Source organism: Strix uralensis, chromosome Z, assembly GCF_047716275.1.
Source record: "Strix uralensis isolate ZFMK-TIS-50842 chromosome Z, bStrUra1, whole genome shotgun sequence".
Lineage (NCBI taxonomy): Eukaryota > Metazoa > Chordata > Aves > Strigiformes > Strigidae > Strix > Strix uralensis.
This window is the reverse complement of record NC_134012.1, coordinates 16,025,322-16,047,071: the sequence shown is the minus strand read 5'-3', so window position 1 is coordinate 16,047,071 and position 21,750 is coordinate 16,025,322. Positions and strand designations below refer to the sequence as shown.

Genomic DNA, 21,750 nt, shown 5'->3' with positions numbered 1-21,750 from the left:
CACCATGGTCTGCACCATGGCCTGCAGGGGAATCTGCTCTGGCGCCTGGAGCACCTCCTCACCCTCTTTCTTCACTGACCTTGTGTCTGCAGAGCTGTTTCTCTCACATATTCTCACTCCTCTATTCTGGCTGCTGTTCCACAGCAGGTTTTATTTCCCTTTTTACATATGTTATCCCAGAGGTGCTACCACCATCACTGATGGGCTCAGCCTTGGCCAACAACGGGTCCGTCTTGGAACTGGCTGGCATTGGCTCTATTGAACATGGGGGAAGCTTCTGGCATCTTCTCACAGAAACCACCCTGCAGACTCCCACTACCAAAACCTTGCCACACAAACCCAATATAGCCACCAAGCACAAGTGTTTCTTTTTTGATTGAACTTGTGAATTCTTCCCATCCAATATGAGTTGTACTAATGATTTGTTTATAGTAAAGCATTTAATTATATATATGCATATGTATACCTAATATATTAATATATATTAATTATATGTGTATATTAACTGATATATACATATCTATACAAATATATGTGATTTTTTTATAGCTACACTCACTGATGTATTTCATGTTTTCCACCCAGGCTCATTTCGTTTTACTATACACCTGGAATTATTTCATTTTTTCCCTTGCTATTTAGGTCAAATTGATGAATGCTTGGTTTCTTCTCAGAATCCCACAGCTGAAGCAGTCCCTCACCAGAAAAGCTTAGTATGTCATTCTTGGTTTTACTATTTATCTATTTTTACAAAATATTTTGGCAAGAATGCTGACTGAATCCCAGTGAGGAAACAGTCTTTCAATCACAGATAACACTGTATATAGCTTGTCACTTTTTTTGCTCAGGAGAAACAATGCAAACATCTTTCACTGAAGGAGGAACAGGTTAACATGAATGCTTGGGATACTCAGAACTATCATCATTCTGATGTCGAGCTCGTGTAACAGAGAAAAAAATTGAAGTAGCAAGTTCAGCTGTTGCCATGCTGAAAATGTAGGAAGATAAAATATTTAGGAAATGAGAACTATGGAATTCTGAAAAAGGATTTTGTTTACCACCTTTTCATATCCTGTTACAAACAACAAAAAGTAACAGGTGTTAAAGATAAAAATAGAATATGTGCTTTGAGTGAATAGCAAAATGCCTGGAAGAGAGCATTGATTAAAAAAAAAAAGGGTATTTTAACATTGTGCCAAGAAACCACTACCCTCTTACTAAGGTTTATTGGCTGCAACAGCTGATTCCCATGAGGAGGCCAATATAAACCAGCAGCAGAGAAGGAGGGAGTTGGCAGTCCATATTAGCTCAGAACTAAGAAGAGTCTTGGGACTTTAATTCTGCAAGTGCATGGATGATGTGCCCCAGCAGAAAGCCGGAAACACAGAAAGATGATTCTTTTCAGAAAGTTTTTCCCAGTGGGAGCTGAGACTGTGACCCTGTATTTCCTCCTGAAATGTAAAGAATGCTTGCCTGTTTTATTCCAGCAATATTATTCTTCTTGTGAACAGGGAAGAGCTTGTGGGGGAAGTAAAGGTTGGAGGCTGTCTAGGGTGCAGTGATTGTGAGATGATTGAGTTTTCAATCCTTGGAAAAACAAAGAGAGGGGTTAGTAAAACTGACGCCTTAGACTTCCGGAGGGCAAACTTTGACCTGTTCAAAAGACTGATTGACAAAATCCCTTGGGAGGCTGCCCTGAAGGATATGGGAGTCCAGGAAGGCTGGACATACTTCAAGAGAGAAGTCTTAAAGGCACAGGAGCAGGCTGTTCCCGCGTGCCAAAAAACAAGTAGGTGGGGAAGGAGACCGGCCTGGCTAAACAGGGACCTTTGGCTGCATCTCAAGAATAAAGGAGAATCTATCGCCTTTGGAAGAGGGGACAGGTCTCTCATGAAGACTATAAAGATGCAATGAAGTTATGCAGGGAGAACAGTAGGAGAGCCAAAGTGCAGCTAGAGCTCAACTTGGCTACAGCTGCTAAGGATAATAAAAAATGTTTCTATAAATTCATTAACAACAAAAGGAGGATTAGGGAAAATCTCCCTCCTTTATTGGATGCAGAGGGAAACATGGTAACAAAGGATGAGGAAAAGGCTGAGGTGCTCAATGTCTACTTCGCCTCAGTCTTTAGCAGTGGAACTGGCTGTTCCCTGGACACCCAGCCTCATGAGCTGGGAGATGGGGAGGGGAAGCAGAATGAGGTCAGCACAATTAAAGAGGAAGTGGTCAGAGACTTGCTACACCACTTGGATGCACACAAGTCTGGGACCAGATGGGTTACACCCAAGAGTGCTGAAAGAGTTGGCAGATGTGCTCGCCAAGCCGCTGTCCATGATTTACCTGAAGTCATGGCTAAGGGGGAGGTCCCATTGGACTGGAGGGTGGCAAATGTGACACCCATCTACAAGAGAGGCAGAAAGGAGGATCCAGGAAAGTATAGACCTATCAGTCCGACCTCGCTGCCAGGGAATGTCATGGAGCAGGTCATCTCGAGTGCCATTAAAAGTCATATAATGGACAACCAGGGGATCAGGCCTAGTCAGCATGGGTTTGTGAAAGGCAGGTCCTGCCTGACAAACCTGATATCCTTCTATGACAAGATGACCTGACTATTGGACGAGGGAAAAGCTGTCGATATTGTCTACCTGGATTTTCAAAAAGCATTTGACACAGTTCCCCATAGAATTCTCATAGAAAAACTGGCTGCCCATGGCCTGGATGAGCGAACGGTCTGCTGGGTCAAGCACTGGCTGGCTGGACGGTCCCAGAGAGTGGTGGTCAATGGAGCTAAATCCAGCTGGTGGCCGGTCACAAGTGGTGTTCCTCAGGGCTCGGTGTTGGGACCATTTCTGTTCAACATCTTTATTGATGATCTTGATAAGGACATAGAGTGTATCATCAGTAAGTTCGCAGATGACACCAAGTTAAGCAGGAGTGTCGATCTGCATAAGGATAGGGAGGCACTACAGAGGGACTTGGATAGATTGGATCGGTGGACCAACGTCAACAGGATGAGCTTCAACAAGGCCAAGTGCCAGGTCCTGCACTTGGGCCACAACAACCCCCTGCATGGCTACAGGCTTGGGGAGGTGTGGCTGGAGAGCTGTCTGGAAGAGAAGGATCTGGGGGTTCTAATTGACAAGCAGCTGAACATGAGCCGGCAGTGTGCCCAGGTGGCCAAGAAAGCCAATGGCATCTTGGCTTGTATTAGAAATAGTGTGACCAGCAGAAGTAGGGAGGTGATAGTCCCCCTGTACTCTGCACTGGTGAGGCCACACCTGGAGTATTGTGTCCAGTTTTGGGCACCTCAATACGAGAGAGATATTGAGGTGCTGGAGCGAGTGCAGAGGAGGGTAACGAAGCTGGTGAAGGGCCTGAAGAATAAATCCTATGAGGAGCGATTGAAGGAGCTGGGACTGTTTAGTTTGAGGAGGAGAAGGCTGAGGGGAGCCCTCATCACTCTCTACAACTACCTGAAAGGACATCGTAGAGAGGTTGGTGCTGGTGTCTTCTCACAGGTAATTAGCATTAGAAAAAGAGGGAATGGCTTTAAACTGCAACAGGGAAGGTTCAGACTGGACATTAGGAAAAAATCTTTCACAGAAAGAGTGGTCAGACAGTGGAATAGGCTGCCCCGGGAGGTGGTGGAGTCACCATCCCTGGATGTGTTTAAGGGTCATTTAGATGAGATGCTGGGGGATATGGTGCAGGGGAGAACTTTCAGAGTAGGGCTGATGGTTGGACTTGGATGATCCCAAGGGTCTTTTCCAACCTGAATCATTCTGTGATTCTGCGAAAGGTACTTAATTCCAGCTTGTAATACAGCTTGCCCTACAAGATGTCCTTCAACCTTCCCGTGCTTTTCCTAAGCTCCAGCATTGCTCTGTGGCATCTGTCAGTCTAGTATTTGTATGGCTACTGTTTCATAGTACCTGGGCATTACATATTTGTACAGAGTCATTTCAGAAATGGCTACTTGAGTGGTTGAGGCTTGTCCTGTTGCATGTGCAGGCTTATTCCCTGGAGACTTTCTACAATGTATTATTTCATTATTTTTCTTCCAGGGCAGGACTCCTTGGCTATTGTTCTGAGAACTTCACTTCAGTCTTGGCACTTTTAAAATACATTTTTCTAGGTATCTATCCCCAGTTTTTCTGTCTTCTCCATTGTGAGGGGAATTATTTTTCCGTCTTTTTTTGACCTTGAGCCATTCTTGACAGCTGGTGGGCCTTTACTTTCAGAGGATAGTCTTGTCTGCTTTCTGTGCAGCAGCAAACATGACTATGGCAGATAACAAAAAGAAAGTGCTGGTTAGTGTGGTTTGGGTGGGGTTTTTTCTGATGGGCAGTGTTGAGCAATGAAAACTGCTTTATGTTATTTCATCACTATTGAAATGCAGGATGATTGTTTTCACTGTAATTTTGACAACTGAAAAGTACAAAACATATTGGATGCACGTACCCTGATGAAGAAAGTGAATTTTCAAGAGTAGGTATGAGAAGAGGGATAACTCTCAGCTCCAGTGGGAAATAAAATTTTCTTTTACTATGACAGTCTTAAAAGTGCAGAAATAGGTTTAAAAATGTTTGGTTAAAATGAAAGTTTTGAAAATAATTAAATTTCAGCTTCCCCGAGATTTAAGTAGGCATTGCAGGTAGTGTGGGTACAGTATGCAATCTCATTAACTTTCACTGAAGAGGCTCAGTTTATGTCATCCAGTCTGGCTGAAATTTCTCCTTACTTGATTCTTGTCAATACCTATTGAACAAGTTGGTGCATTTCAGTAACCACCACTAAACATTGATCCTGGAAATGCTCATTTAAGAGGTCCACAGGAAGCATGGAAGGGTGTTCAAAGTGCAAAATTAAAACCACAATATTGGAAGAGCATTCCCATGATCCTGCCTTGCCTTTCATGAGAATGAATTTTTCAGTGTTTGCCATATAAAAACAAGTAGCCAGATAGTGAGCAGACTGATTGTAAAACCAACAAAAGCAAATGAAACCCCAGTATTTGAGAACAAAGTATTTAAGTCCAAAGGCAAAGCAACTAATTAGCATTAGATTTTTAAAAAACCTTATTAGTAAAGTTATTTTCTTTGTATATGCTATTCTCTATTATTAGTTTACTGTGTAAAAGATAACAAGAAATTTCAAACTATATCCTATTTTTTGGTCAATCACCTTTTCCTAGTAAAGTAAGCTTCTGATTAAAAAAAAAGAAAAAAACAAAGGAAAAGCTCACTCCACTATAGAGTTTTTACAATTTTGCTGCTGTAATTTAATTAATAGATAGGACTATTTCAGTTTTGTAACTGTCTAGCCCTACTGTTGAGGGGGGGAACACTTGAGCTGAATCTACTTCTAAAGACTTAGTTGGGTTGCTAAGTATTACAACAAGAGTAGATAGCATCTTCCCTTGCTGCCAGTAATAAAACTATTTTGTAGGTCAAAAAAAAAGTATGAAAACAGCTTAAATAGAGAGTGTGGACCATAGATGAATCCTCAATCCAGATTGTGACCTTAGGTGGAACTGTGGATCAGAGAGGTTTAGAAGGCTGAATGTGTTTAATGATGGCCGGCTGAATTAGACATGTTTATGTCACTGTTTAAAAGGATGGTGGTACTCATAAAAATTACCAGCATTGTGGCACCCTCCTTCAGGATATTCTTTTAAAGATAATTAGAGCATAGAAGTAATGCAGGGAAAAGTAATATAGTGCAAGTATAAAATGAAGAATGGCCCACTTTCTAAGTTTGCACCTATCATTTTCTACTCTGGCTCCCTTGGTTAAAGGAGAATTCATTCTTATATTAATGAATTTTTATCGCAGATGATTCAGTTAAGATTTCCTGATTTTCACTGGACAGAGTCTTTCATTTTTTTATCTTACATATACATGTGGTTTGATTTCATTGTACCATTAGATTTTGGGGTTTGTACTGCTTTAAGCAGAGCTTTTGCAGATCCTGATTCTGTGCTTATATATCCAACTGTAAGTGAGGAATAATTATGTCTGTGATCAAAAGCACTGTGAGAAAATAATTAGTAGAATTATTTAGTTTTGGTGATACTTTAAGGCCCTAAGAGGCAGTTAAAGGTAGTAATTTTTGTTAATGGCTGATGTACACATTAAAAAATGAACACGCTTTCTATCCCTTTTTTTTCTGATAAAGGTTGTCAAATTTCAAGCAAAAACAAGTTAAAAGCAATTCCTCTGGTTTTATTCTAATTAGGTAAATTAGTTAAATAGTTTAAGAGAAGTTAGGCAGGTAGAGCATACAGTGCAAAGAGAGAAACAGTTATCTTTGACGGTTTAATGAGGAAGGAAAGGAATAAAATGGGAAGGGAGACATTGCAGTGTACCGTGAAACTCATCTCTGCTGAGCTCAGGATCTTTGATGAGTACTAGATTAATGAATTCCCAGGTTTATCTTGTGTATGTGTTTTGTGGGTGCACTGAAGATGAGTAGTGAAAAGTGCTAGTATAGGACAAGTGGTGAGAATGCCATCTGAACTGGGAGAGGATTGGGGACTGCCACTGTTGGTGGCACTGCAGCCTTATAGTGATTTACATGGCTTAGGCAACTTCAGCGTGAGATATAAAAGTTGCAGCCTTGGTGTGTGACTTTCTACATGAGAGAAACAAAAGTTGCTTAGACTATAGAAGCTTATCTGTTAATCTGCTAAGGTTACCCAAAAAGGATCCCATTCTCACCAGTTTTGGTGCCAGCTCTTATTTATTACAAATAATACTTCTTATTGAGGTATCTATTCTTTATCAGGACATACTGAAGAAAGTACGACCCTGGAACAATATAAGAACAGCTGTTCTAGAACAGGTCTGTGCATGAAGAGATGGGGAGAAAGTTTGCAGGTATCCCAATAAATTCAAGGATGGGTTGTACCTCTGCATGTGGCTCAGGTCTGTGGTGACTGTAGAATTTTAGTAAAATTCTACAGAATTTTACTAAAGAATAAGAGAATTTTAGTAAATTTGAGAATTTACTAAAGTAAATTACTAAAGTAAATTTACTAAATTACTAAAGTAAATTTACTAAAGTAAATTCTCTTTACTACTTACTTTAGTAAAGTAAGAGAATTTTAGTAAAATTTGAATACCATTGGTTTTTGTCTTGACACAGCAATGCATAATAGATTTCTATTTTTTCTCACCCTTTTTTTTTTTAAACTGAGAGGACATGCAAGAAAAAAACATCTTCTGATTGTGAGTTTACATAGTTCAGGTGCTTGTATTTCACCAGGAAATAAAATCATTTGACACATCACAGTAGTATAATTGGAAGTAGCTATGATCTAACACAAGATTATACCCTCAGATGAAGACTAACTTGGAGCAACAGATAAACTCAGAAGAAACAAAACTCTTGTATCCATGCAAAGGACACTGATAATAAAAAATGAATGTACCAAAACAGAAATCAAACCAGAATCAAAATGTTTGGTAAAATATGCATTTAAAAAGGCATCAACATAAATAAGAAATGTTTTTTAGTATTTTCTTTTTCTGTGAAAAGGGCTTACAAATTCAAAAGAAAAGCAGGAAACATGCTATACTAGGTCCCCAAGTGTATCTGAAATGCCATGTTAGGAATTCATGAAGTTCTTGAAAGTATTTGTAAAAGGCTACAGCAGACCCAGTGAATGTTTTTATGCATTGCATGTTCAGTAACAGCTACTAGATACTGTAGTCACAGGTAAGGGTAAGGATCAGATGCCTAATTCAGTACACAATAACTTCTAAGGAGCACCTTGGAAACTGAAAAGCTGTAATTAGAGAAACTGTCTTAGTATAAAAGATTCACCAGGATGACCTACTTAGAAGCATCATCATGTACCTAAAATCAAGCTACAGTTTTTAGTCATAAATATTACATCCTGGCTTTTCTAAGGCTGCATTTCTCCTCCAGTAAATGCTTCAGTTTGCACTGAGTAGTTGCATAGTACCATCACATCTGATTTCTTTGAGACCAGTGTATGAAATTATTCTAGAGGAAGGACTAAAAGATATTTTTCACTATAGGTGAATTTCTCTAGTCATTATAAAAACATTTAGGGCAATATCTTTTAGCTTCTTATGTTGTATTACCTGCACGTCTGTGTGATTATGGGGTTGGTTTTCTTTTAGCAGAAGTACCTTATGTCCTAAGTTTATCTAATGCAGTCTGTAACTCTTAATATCCCTCAAAACAGTATCAGTCTTAAAACTGATGTCTGGAATATACTTCTGAGAACAGTGTTTCCAACTGAATGAGTAAAGGACAGCTCCTCAAAGCACTGCCCTGGACTTCTCTCATGGAGCTCGCAGGGCAGTTCACACTACTTTAGCAAGGGGAATAGAATTTGCTTCAGAAATTTCTAGGCATTTATTCTTTCTCCTGCATTGTACCTTGCTGCCTCCTTAGTTGTACTACTGCAGCTTTTTCTGAGGTTATGCTGGAAAATAGATCATGAAAATGATCATGGTTTAAAATAACCTTTCCCCCAAGCTGGAGGCAGGCAGTGTTTTCTTGAAAGCACTGCTACAGAAATTTTAGCCTGCTTTCTCCCAGAGGTGAGGCTTCTGCAGTCCGGTTGCACCGCCCATCAACTTTAGACACATGAGTAATGGTGCAGTTTTGTAATTGATTTCAGCTGTTCTAACTATGGACTGTTGCCAAAGAAGGATCCTGCATTTCCTCCCTCCCTCTGCTTGCACACTGATGCCATTTGTTTCTGCTACCCCTAGTGATCGTGCAGATGTGTGATGAGCAGGTTGCCTTGCTGATACATCTGAAAACTGCCCAGAAAAGAAGGGAATGGTTAGTCTTCGGTCAAATAAGCAAGCTGCTCTTGACTCATTGTGTCTGCATTTGTGATCCTGGAGCTGAATAAAGGAAGAGATGGAAAGGTACAGCAGGGGAACAGGGAGGGTTACTGGGACACAATGACTTGGTGCTTTCCCACAGCTAGATTGGTGTGAGCTTGTGCTTGACTAACACACTCTGGGGAGAATTAGCGGATGGTATACAGTTGCTCCAGGCTGCCTCTACTGTCACTATAGACAAGGGAGAGAGGGATGTGTCTCTCTACGATTGAGGTATTGGGAATCTCCAAAGTGTAAAAGTGCCACCACTGCCATCCACCCAGCTTCCTGCACTGATTTTTTTAGGATGGGACTATATATTGCTAAGACTTAGTGCAAATGCATTGGCCAGGTTCAGTCAGCTTTGAGAGGCTGGTACAGATCTCAGGAATATTAACTCCCTACAAGATTTGTGTAAGTGTAAGGCTGGACAGAGGACAGATATTTCATGGTAACTCATTGATGGAAAAAGCTAATATTTGTAGCCTTGTATTACACAGTATGGAGTTCAAACGGGGAAGGACATTGCAGACAGAGTCAATATGATGTATGGTGCATGAAATTGCTTGTTTTCTTTCAGAATACAACCTGGTATCCATTGAAAGACTAGAGCATAATAAATTTCATTCTGAAAGCTGGTAGAGATATTAGATTTCTCTTCAGAGTATTTTCCTTGTAACCTAGGATATTTGCATCTCTGAAGAAAATCCAGGTTTGTATATCTGAAGTCCTGAACTGTGATGTTCAGTGCTTAAATGAAGACTGATATGGTACTGTATCAGTGTGAAGAAGCAACTAAGAAGGAGCAAAGTATAAACTTTTCTCTCTCATATTTTGCAGGTTGAATATTACCGTTTCACATATACTCGGGCTTTTTCTACTGATGTCCAACACGCAATAGATACTCTAAAAGGTATTCAGCAGATCCCTCTGCAACATAACGGCAGTCCTTCTTTAATACAAGATGGAGGAAACATACAAAGATAGGACTTCATTAGTGAAAGGGGCAAAAGATATTGCCAAAGAGGTGAAGAGACAAGCAGTGAAAAAAGTGAATAAAGCTGTTGACAAAGCTCAGGATGGCTACATACAGAGGTCCTATAACCGATTCCAGGATGAGGAAGATGATGATGATTACTATGTCCAAGGAGGAAATTATGGTGTAGAAGTTAATGATGATGAAGGATCAAGTGAAGCAACTGAAGGGCATGATGAAGATGATGAAATTTATGAAGGGGAGTATCAGGGAATCCCCAACATGGGGCAGGGCAAGGATGGTATGGTGGCCTTAGGTCAGCCTATGCATGATGAATATAAGGATCGTCATGAACTGGAAACCGAGAGGAAAGCTGATGAAGAAGAGCTAGCACAGCAGTATGAACTGATAATACAAGAATGCGGACATGGTCGTTTCCAGTGGGCCCTCTTCTTTGTGTTGGGAATGGCGCTAATGGCTGATGGCGTTGAAGTTTTTGTAGTTGGATTTGTGTTACCCAGTGCTGAAACAGATATGTGTATACCAAATTCTGGATCAGGATGGCTTGGTGAGTAAAGTTCTGCTCTGTCTTTGTGCTATTACAAGTGTCGCTTACGCTACGCCTAAATATGTGTTCGTCAACACCAATGCTTATATAAAAATATGTTTGTATTGAATATAAATAAGCAATCCACAAAGTGCATTAACAGTTAATATGGATTTAATGAAGAATATAAATTTATTTTTTAGATAATTGTTTTATTTTTCAATCAGTAAGTATAAATAAATCGCTAAAGTGGAAGACTGTAAAGTAAAACTTAAGAGGAGAGGGATACATTTTCTTCTCTAATACAAGAGTAGACATCCAGATGAACTAATTTTAAAAAACAAAACAAAACAAAAAAACCCCAACCAAACCACAGTCAAGTGTTGGATTTCTGCTGGATTTGTACAGGTGTAATAAAAAGCAGATGATACAACTGTCCAGCAACATTGTCATACTATATGGGAGTCTTCCCAATGGTGAGGTGGAATCCAATCTGGAAAATGCAGGAAATCCAGGGAAAATGCTGTCTAGACTTTTCCCTCTTTTTGTCTTTTACTCCTTTTATCCCAGTGACTGTTCTCTAGCCATCCAAAAAGTATAATGTTTATTTTGAGTCAGGGGTGGGGACAGAAGTCAGGGGGACAAATGACTGAAGATGAGCCTGGGTTATGCTTTTTGTGTCCACGTAGTTGATGGGGATGGGCTGTGTCTCGTCCTGCTGCCTCTTCTCTCCTGCAGTGCAGCAAATAGGCAGGCTGAGCCAGCCTTGTGTGACTTGGTGAGAGCAACAGCACTGCTGGCATGTCCATGCTTGCCCTCGCTGGGCACAGCAGATAAAGCAAGGCTCTCATGAGGCAGGGCTGTGGAGAAAACCGTGTAAACATGGTTCCTCAAGGAAGAGGGGAGGTAGAAGCATGGGGGCTTGGGATATTGCAGAAAATTGAATGTATGTGTGTAGATAAGCAGCTTTGGCCTGAAGGACCCAGGCTATTACAGAAAAGGATGGCTTCTTATAAAATATTTAGGAACCTTGGTCTTCTAGCAGATGTACCGTTCATTCCATGCATCTTTACAGCACATGGTTCTGTTGCAACAGTCTCATTTTAACTTAGCTCAATTTCCTGTTTTTATTCCTTTGCTCATTTTCAGTTAGAAGGACCCTAAGATACCAACTGCATCAAAATTAGATTTAGAATTTTAAATAACACTAATTGTGCTATTTAAATAACACAGAAGCTTTCTCGGTAGACCATTAAGCCCATGAGAGATTGGATTTCTGACATACTGATACTAACAGTTTGGCTCTGTATTGGCTCTATTGGCAGTTTCAATAAAGTGGACCATAGTCACTCTCATCTATATCTCTAAGCCTCCCTCTGTGTCAGAGGATCATGAGTGGAAATGGGAGCTGAGTTCTCAGATGGCTGGGTCCTTTGAGGCATTCCTTGCTGTTTGACCATTTGTTGTTAGAAATTAACTACTCTGCCTATTTGTACGTGCAGTGATTAAACTTCTAATAAAAGAAATTAAATAATCTAAGTTTTTATGGTTAAAGAGGCTGCATGCAAATAATCTGTTTGGTACTGCTTGTTTACACAAATTTACAAACATCGTATTTGTCATGCTTGGACTGGTGAGTTTTCAGACCTACTTCTTAGAAAGAAGGTTCATAAACATGTCTGTTTATAGCTGTTTTGGAGCTCTGTAAGTAATTCAAAGAGTAGAGAGAAAGAAGAGAAACCAAACAACCCAAAAAGGTATCTCTAGATAAACGTTACTGTGTCAGTGCAGATAATAACACAGAATACATTTTATAAAAGCAGTGTATGCCCAGCTTGCTTTTAATGTGATTTTGTTACTCAGTACTTGGCAGTTGAGGACATCTTTAAACTACTAATCAATTTTTGGAAGACCTCTCTATTGCTGGAACAAAAATATTGGCTCTCAACCCCATTTTTTATTTACTGATAACCCTGTTTTACCACATGCACCCTACCAACAAACTGAATGGTCAAAGTTGTCTTTGTTCTCCAGGATGATATCAATATAAGGGTAGCCACCAAATCTCTCTGCAATAAGTTCAGATGGGGTTAAGGAAGAGAACAAAGTTATGCAACATTAAGAGATAGCTTCATGATGCTTACACGTTCAGTAGCTAACTGATCTGCATATGCAGTTTCTTCCACTTACATTAAACGTTAAACTGGGAAAAGGAACTTTTTATAGTTAAGACATTCTGAACACTTTGGTACTCCTGGCTTCTCTGATCGTCAAGTTATGAGTGTGAAGAACATGGCCATAATGCTCTTTGTTACACCTGCTATATAGAATTGAAATTTTGGGGCAAATACACTATATTTTCTAAAAATAGCATTTCATTCAAACAGTTGCTGTAAGCATTATGGAGGTTTCTGTAACTGGGACTGGGGAGTATTGTCCCCGCAGAAGCGGGTGGCCGTGGGGATACACAGCCACCTGTTAAGGTCTGACCCATGCCAAGAAGAGAGTTGAGGATTTCGCTGTCACTGGACTTCTTATGATGCTGTCTTGAGATATATTGGAATGACTCTGTCAATGTTTAACTAAAATTCAGTATAGAAGCTGTAAAATTCCTCATAGATATGTGTGTGGTGTGTATATAAATGGTGCTCACTGACAAAGTTAAGGAAACAACTCTACAAGTCTTAGGTGTGCAAGCAATGTATTCTCATGCCTAAAATACAGAAGTTGTCATGGATATCCCTGTATCTTCCTTTTGTAATATCACTAATTTCACAAAAATTATATTACTTGCCCATTGCTATTAAAAATATAGTGTAGGCTGCAATTCGTCGGTATGCTGATGTACATATTGCTTATAACCAGTGTAGATGTACAGCCTTTGCAGACAGCATAACCTTAATTCCAGTCATACAAAATATATATATGGCAATGAATGCTTAGTGAAAGCATTTTTATATGATCATAACCAGGCCCTTTACAGCCATGCATTTCAATTATTTTGCTGTTTTGATTTCACATCATAATTACATTCTAACAGGGGTCTTCCAGACAGGCACACTTTTTTTTTCATTATTATAATTCCGTAATCCAGAAAGCTTTAATATTGTTAGAATACTAAAGTCATGGGACCAGTGCTAGGAGTTATAAGGCAGAATTGGTACACATACACAGTATTTATTTTCCAGGCAATTTTCTAGACTGTTAAGAAACACACTAAGAACACCTTAATTTGTCATTGAAAAAGCACTCATTGTCTCAGTTGTAAAAAGATTTTCTGAAATGCCACATTAGTGTAAAATAGTGTCTTGATGTAAGAGTTTTTTCTGATATTATCAGAATTTAATAATCATATTTTGTATAATATTTGTAGGAAAAATATCAGAGATGTTAACTAGGTCGTTTGGGCTGAAGTGGTTTTCAGTCTGGGACAACAGGCACGTGCCTACCACTTCTGCATTGATTGTCAATTTGCATATTAGCTAGTTTAATGCAATGATTCCTATGTCTACTCTGTCTTAAAACCTACTAAATATAACCCATCATAATTCTAATCCAGACAGTCCTTTCTCTTACATGGGAGGAAGTGCTCCCCAGAGATTCAGCAGTTGATGCGAAGTGCTTATAAATTCTGCTAAGAAAAACAGATGATTAGTGAAATTTTTCCCATCATAGTTTTAAAAGTACTGGCTTGTCAGATCTTTGCTACTTAATTGCATTCTGGTTGTGCACTGATCTTTTGCAACAACTTTATATTCAACAAATACCTTCCATGAAAATTATCAATGGCAAATACTAGTCCTTTACCTGGGACAGAACTCAAAGAGTTGCGGTCAATGGCTCAATGTCCAAGTGGAGAGCAATGACGCGTGGCATTCCTCAGGGGTTGGTATTGGGAGTGGCGCTGTTTAACATCTTTGTTGGAGACATGGACAGTGGGATTGAGTGCACCCTCAGCAAGTTTGCGGACCACATCAAACTGTGTGGTGCGGTCGACACTCTGGAGGGAAGGAATGCCATCCAGAGGGATCTGGACAACCTTGAGAGGTGGGCCTGTGCAAACCTCATGAAGTTTAACAAGGTCCTAGGCATGGGTCAGGATAATCCCATGCACACATACAGGCTGGGCAAAGAGTGGATTGAGAGCAGCCCTGAGGAGAAGGACTTGGAAGTAGTAGTGGATGAAAAAACGACTATGAGCCAGCAACGTGCACTCACAGCCCAGAAAGCCAACTGTAGCCTGAGCTGCATCAAGAGAAGCATGACCAGCAGGTCGAGGGAGGTGATGCTGCCCCTCTAGTCTGCTCTCGTGAGACCTCACCTGGAGTACTGTGTCCAGCTCTGGGGCCCCCAGCATAAGAACACAGACCTGCTCGAGTGGGTCCAGAGGAGGGCTGTGAAGATGTTCAGGGGGCTGGAGCACCTCCTCTATGAGGACAGGCTAAGACAGTTGGGGTTTTTCAGCCTAGAGAAAAGAAGGCTCTAAGGACACCTTATAGCAGCCTTCCAGTACTCCAAGGGGACCTACAGGAAGGATGGGGTGGGACTCTTTATCAGGGACTGTAGTGATAGGATGAGGGGTAACAGTTTCAAACTGAAATAGGGTAGATTTAGATTAGGTATAAGGAGGAAATTTTTTACTGTGAGGATGGTGAGACACTGGAAGAGGCTGCCCAGAGAAATAGTGGATGCCCCCACCCTGTAAGTGTTCAAGGCCAGGTTGGATGGGGCTTTGAGTGACCTGATCTAGTGGAAGGTGTCCCTGCCCATGGCAGGGAGGTTGGAACTAGATGATCTTTAGGTCCGTTCCAACCCAAACCATTCTATGATTCTATGAAATGACTACTGTAGGCTAGGCACTGACCTGCTAGGTAGCAAACAGCTCTGCAGAAGAGGATCTAGGGCTTCTGGTAAGAAATAAGCTGAACATAAGTCAGCAATGCCTTTCAGTAATGAAGGCAAACGACATTCTGGGCTGCATTGGCACAAGTGGCCAGTAAGTAAAGGGAAGTGATTATTTTCGTTTCTCAACACAGTGGGGCCATGTGTGGGATTCTCTGTCCTGTTGTGGAGCCATCTGAAGAGATTAACAAATCAGGGCAATTCCAGTAAAGAACTAGAAAGGTGGTTAGAGGGCTGGAGTACATGGCATATAAAAAGAAACAAAAGGAACTGATCTTGCTTAGCTTGGAAAAAAAGAGGTCTAAGAGGGGATCTGTCTGTACTGTTTGGTGATGTAATCGAGGAGGGTTATAGAGAAGGTGGAGTCAAATTTTTCTCAGAGGGTCACAGGAAGTCAGAAGTTGCAACCAGGGTTGATATTGTGGTTGTTACACTTGACTAAACTTCTAAAGGAAAGAGTGTTCTGAGCTAATGGATTGTACGCAGGCTTGCTGGTTTAAACACAGACTAGGGTCTGAATTTGTTTGGGCAAGGTCATATAGCTTCAGTTATTTGTTCTCCCCCTCAGCCTGTATGGTTCTTCCCTGTATCTGGCAGAAATCTGGGACTATGCGACAAAAATGTCAGTGAATAAAGGACTGCAGGACCTGATTCTGACAGGATCATTTTGTAAATAGTCAGGTATCTACATGCCTAGTGGGATTCTCCAATGTGTCTAGACACCTTGCACACATCCTTAGAGACATAAACATATGGACAAATCTGGAATCAAATTGTTATTCTCAGACTGTGGTTTCTCTTTTGCATGTTTGGATAGGTTTCCATCATGTAACTTGTTGCTGAAACAACAAACTTCCCTTTTAGAGAGATTAGTCTTGTTGTGGATGTTTAAACTAAAATGATCTTAAGCAAAATTTTATGTTGAGTTTTCTTTGATGTTCAGTGCTTGTGAAAATCCTTTGTGTTCCCAATTATTAAGTAGCTATAAATTCTCTGTGTAGGCTGGATACCTAGAGACATTGTGATTTGGAGGGAAAGAGGAGCGTTCTTGGGATTGTTAATCTTTTTGGGGGGTTTGATTTAATATAGAAGCTAAAGATTTTGTCTTAGCTAATTAAGAAAACATTTTATCACAAGATTTTTCTTTTGCCAATTGTAAATAAATATATTTTTAGAGTTTGAAAAAAGGCAATGAAAAATAAATGTATTGATCTTAATTACCAATTAAGGTTACTCCTGTTTGTGAATTCATTAAAACAGTTTTTAACCAGCCTCATTTATGCTAGGTTATGTTACACTTGTGGCTGAACTGAAATTCTATCTTCAGGGCCAAGTCCAGAATTCAAAGACTGAAAACTGGAGAAGTATAATACTGAGCAGCTGATTTTCTGGTTTGCATTTCTTGTTAAAATTCAGACATGTAAGACTTTATTTCAAAACAAAATCTACTTCAGGCATTATGGTTTTCTCTTATCTACTCAATTTCAATGATACTTAGATTTGACAGCATGATTTCTCCATATACCATCATGCAGAAGACACAGTTACCCATATATCTGACACTTTACTTATTAAAAGGTCTTAATTTTAATAGATTGTCACAAAACCTTACACAGCAGTGAGTGAAATTCCTTCTGCTGCTGTAAGTAGGCACTGTTCTCTTTTATTGTTAAATATTACTATAGGTCATTAGATACAGGTGACATTTATTGTGTGTTCCTGCATAGTATACAGTAGGAGAAAGTGAGTGTCTTCTGGTTATAGTCCAGTTATTAGCAGGGTACCAGATTTGTGATGACATAATAGACTACAAATGACATAAAGGAAAACAAGGCTCTGCTGCTCTATATTTTACTGTTACGTGCAGCTAGTAAATATGCTCCTATAGAGCTCAAATTTCCAAGGGAAGATCCATATTTTTATTATGGAAAGCATGTTGAAGTCTTTTTTAAAAATTATTTTAGAATAGGGAATTTTAAAATACTATTTTAGAATATCCTCAGGGATAGAGGAAGAGATTCAGAACTAACTTTTTAATGTGGACTCCTGGCCATGATATAAATTTTACTGACGAGAGCATGGATGGAAAAATGCTAGGTACTTATATATGGGTCTGAGAATTGCTGTATTCACAAGAAATTCATCTAGGTTAAGAATACTTGCTGAAACCGTGGCAGACCTTTGAGTGCAAGGAATCTCATTAAAATAACAATGAGACCCTATTGCACATAGAGTTAATAGTGGTAATAAATCTTTAGCAGCGATAGAAAGATTTAGAAATAGAGCTTCAGTCTTTGAAACGTGTGCTAAATATTCTGGAGCAAGGTGAAAACTGGTGTATAGAATTAATGTCTAATTTCTTCAGAAGGAGATGCCAGAAATACAAATGCTGTTCACCTCTGGTACAGTTCAGTTTCCTTGCAATGACATTATTAGAGTACTCCTACTGCAGTGCTTTTTCTGCTTGCCTTCCAAACACAATTATTTGAGGGAGAAAAATTAAGAGACAGATCCTTATCCATTCTCAGCAGCTACATCATGTGTACCAGTGGAGATGGTGGTTATATTTGTTTCTCTTTTCTGAGGGGAAGAAAGGGACGGTGGAGAGACTGTGCAATGTAATTTTTGTCTGTTACGAACTGGACTAAACCCAAGACAGGAACTGGGAGCACAGATTTGACCAATTAATGAAATGCAGTGTATTCAGTCCTCTGCACTGTTTCAGGCTCCCATTATAAGCCAGTATTTAAGGTGGGTCACAGCTGCTCTCCTTTTCTGAGGATGATGTTCCCAAACCACCTTATTTAAGGCAGTGATAACAGGGAGAACGGTACCACCATGTCAAGCATTTTTCCTCTTTCATTGTGTTCCTGCATGCAGCTTTACTGAGGAATACAGGCTATCAGACACTTTAAACTTACAGGTTTTTTCTTTGCTTTTAAGAGGTTCACCATTTAGCCTGGGTTAAATATAATATTTCCCTGGCTTAATACCCAGTTTCAGTCATGCAGTTTTAACCTGAATAATACACTCAATACAAAACAACGAAATGACTGCATTGCGGTTCATAGCTCAGATCCTTGGTGTCTGTATGCATGTTCAACACAGGCAAATGCTGTTTTAACCAACTCATCTTTTGAAAGCTATCAAAGTAATGTAATACTTACTACTTTTTTTAGTGAAATGGACCTAACTACACTTGTATATACCTTGGAATAACGTCAGAGATCAATCAGTGTACGCACAGCTAGTAAAATAGTAGGTCACTTTTTGAGTAAGATATTTGTTGCCAGAATATAACATTTCTTCAAGGCTTAAGCTATGCTTGCTTCAGCTGAATTCAGTGAGTACAGTGGATATTGGGAAACCTGCTTTTATTTAAATTATGAAGAACACAGCCTGTAATTGGGATAACATATGTACTTGTGGAGATTGTATGAGTAGCCAGTAAGATACTTGTACATTTAACGACTTGCAGACATGCATTACCACCATGTCATATGTCTGTACCTTTTATTTGCACAAAAAAATAAAGCTAAATAATTATGTACTTGTAGTTATCTTCAAATCTTTGTCTCGGAGGCTATGTCTAAAAGAGTTAAAAATCACTGAGCTGCTTTTTTATGCACTGCATGTTATTTCATGGCTCTACCTATCCCATCACAGATCAGTGATTTTACCATTTATGTCACACAAATTTATAATCTTACAAAAGTGGCCAAAAGAAGGAAATGCCTCCCAAAGGAAAAGCCTGAGGGCCATGGTGATTTCACACATTTAATTTGGCTGTCGCCTCCACTTTTACTCCCTCTCTCAACTGCCATGGGATCTCTGGCTGATGATACATCACTTCTTAAATCAATGTGTCAAATGGAGTTTTTTAATCAAACTGAACATTTTAAATATGATGGTGCACTCTCTTCCAAGTCCCTGTTTGGTTAATTCTGCAATGTAGTTAAGTTATGATCTGCAAGCTTACATTTACAGAAATGCTGATCTTCATTATTTGTGTATTTGTAGCCCTGAATTTTGCATCTTTCATCAACTGTTGAGCTATGAAATGAAAGAGAGGACATATGAGCTTCTCGGCAAGAAGAAAAAATATTTTCACAGAGAAAGTGTTAATGAACTTCATTAAGACATGGAACGAACATAATTTAATGGCTCTTTGTCACAGCTGAGTAAATTTCTTCCTGTGCATTTTATCCATGGATTTAATCAATCAAGGATTTTAGAACCTTTCAAAGTTTGACTTACCATTTTATCTTTATGTTTTGAAGAATTGGGGGCAAATTGTATATTGTGATAGGTAAGGTTTGAAATAGCTACTTATTCCAGACCTTTGGCTTGTTTAAGGGAATGTCAGTGCTGAAAAGTATGGAACACAAATTATTTTTTAACTTCATTTGTCTGCATTTTCCTGCAGATGTAATTCTTTCCTTGCAATGGGTACATCTATTCTCACCATACACACCTGGTTCCTTTGTTTGAAGTACCAGTTTGGTATTGTTTCAAATGTGTGGAATATCACTACTTTCATAACTGATGCAGAATCAAAGTCACTATACTACAGAAGTATAAATACTTAAATGAAGGAATACTACTGAGTTACTGCTTGAATAGATATATAAATATGACATATGTAAATTTTTTAAACTATTCATGCAAAAACTTAAGAACAGCTATACTGGTAGTTAACAGTTTGTCCAGAACACTGTTATCCACTGACATTTATAATAAAGTTTGTTTTTCCATTTATTCTTATCCATTTTTCAACACTTTGTCAGCCCTGTGCAAAATGGGAAGGCTTGATAGGAGGGGATGATATAAATGTAGGGTTTTGCAGTTTCACATACTACAATAAACTAACAGGCTGCAGGAGGCTGAGGGGAATTACTTGCAGATTTATTATGTGACTGCAACTGTGGGCAACTTAGGGAAGTTCTGTCCATAATTTTTTTTTCATTGAAGAATCTCAGATTTTACATCCAGGCCAACTCTACTACTCAGATTTCTAGATGGTCTTTTCCCTACTACTAACTGTAGAATGTTGTTCCCTGGCTCTCTTAAACCAATGACCTTTTTATCCAACATGTAGCAGTCTTTGTTCCAGCTAGTGGAAACAAAACCAAGAGTTTTTGATGACACGTTACATATGCCAAGTTATTCTAGCTTTTCTTATCAAGTAGGCTTTTCTCAGGATAAACACATGATGGACAAAACATCTTCAAAGACTGACAGAAACCCATTTATCAGGAGACAGATGTTTTTATATGAGTTTGGGAGAGGGATTGTAGAAAGTTGGGAGAGTAATGCAAAGTAGAAAAATTAAGAAAATGATGTAAAGTGACACTGAATTTTCATCCATAGGGTTAAAAAAGGTCTACGTTCTCAAAGATAGGCAAAGGTGGCCCATTTGCAAATATCTTGTCATGTTAGCTGGACTGAAATTATTTGCTGTATACTGGTTAGCAGTGGAGAGCCTCATATGAAGTTGAGAAATTATGGATGAATATAATCCATGTGATGTGTTAATCTATTGTGCCGTGTGTTGCTTTTGTCTGGTATTTGTCAAACCTGCTCATTTTCACAGAGCATAAGTATTTTCCTAATCTGCTATAATTCAGGGCAATTTTCAAGGTTGGTTCTGAAGTTGCCACTAGCAAGTCTTGTTAAATGGAGATCATTAATTGATAGATACAGTCATCTAAACAATTTTTCATTTAGACATTATAACAGTGCCTCCTGGCACTATTGTAAATACGTAATTAAAAAGCACCTGCAGGTGTACTGGCACCATGCAGAGGATTATTCTGATCTGTTATTCTTCATTCTGACATTGGATTAGTTGATCTATTTCATTGACTCTAAATGGGAAAGCAGAAAGTAGATGTGGGACTATGAGCAACAGAAGTTTCCTTTTTTCTTGTAGCTGTTGTGTGCTAGGTGAGGTGGACCATGTCTCTTGTCAGGCATTTTAGATGTGTGAGTTTCAGACCCTTATTAATTCTGGTAACCTGTTCCTGATGAGGTTAAGCCTAATTCAATGTCTTTATCTGAAACCAGTGAAAAGTTATTGGTTTTGGTGGGTTTTTTGGTTTGTTTTTTTGTTTGGTTTTTTTTAGTATAGTTTGTCTTCCCCCACCCTTTCACTTCATTGGAACAAAGGTGGTAACAGCCACTGTATGGATGAAGCAAAATTTAAAAAAATTATCTTCTCCCATTTACAAAGAAATAAGTTTACACAGTACGAGAATATAGTCACAGTAAGGAGAGTTAATGTCTGGTTAAACACTGGAGAAATAATCACCTGTTACTTTTAATATTGTACAGATACCTTCAATAGGAGCAGTTTTCTTAATTAGGCCTTAGTTGAGAAATAACAGAATCACAGAATCATTCAGGTTGGAAAAGACCCTTGGGATCATCGAGTCCAACCATCAGCCCTACTCTACAAA

The 21,750-nt window shown here is 39.2% G+C and overlaps 1 protein-coding gene across 1 annotated transcript in view; it reads left to right on the top strand.

Annotated features, from left to right (window-relative positions):
* Positions 1-9,803: 9,803 nt before the first annotated feature.
* Positions 9,804-21,750, top strand: part of SV2C (synaptic vesicle glycoprotein 2C) — an 82,679-nt gene continuing 70,732 nt past the window's right edge. Inside the window, exon 1 of the mRNA XM_074855729.1 lies at positions 9,804-10,411. Coding sequence (XP_074711830.1) covers positions 9,832-10,411 — 580 coding nt within the window. The 5' untranslated portion in view covers positions 9,804-9,831. The remainder of the gene's footprint in view (positions 10,412-21,750) is intronic.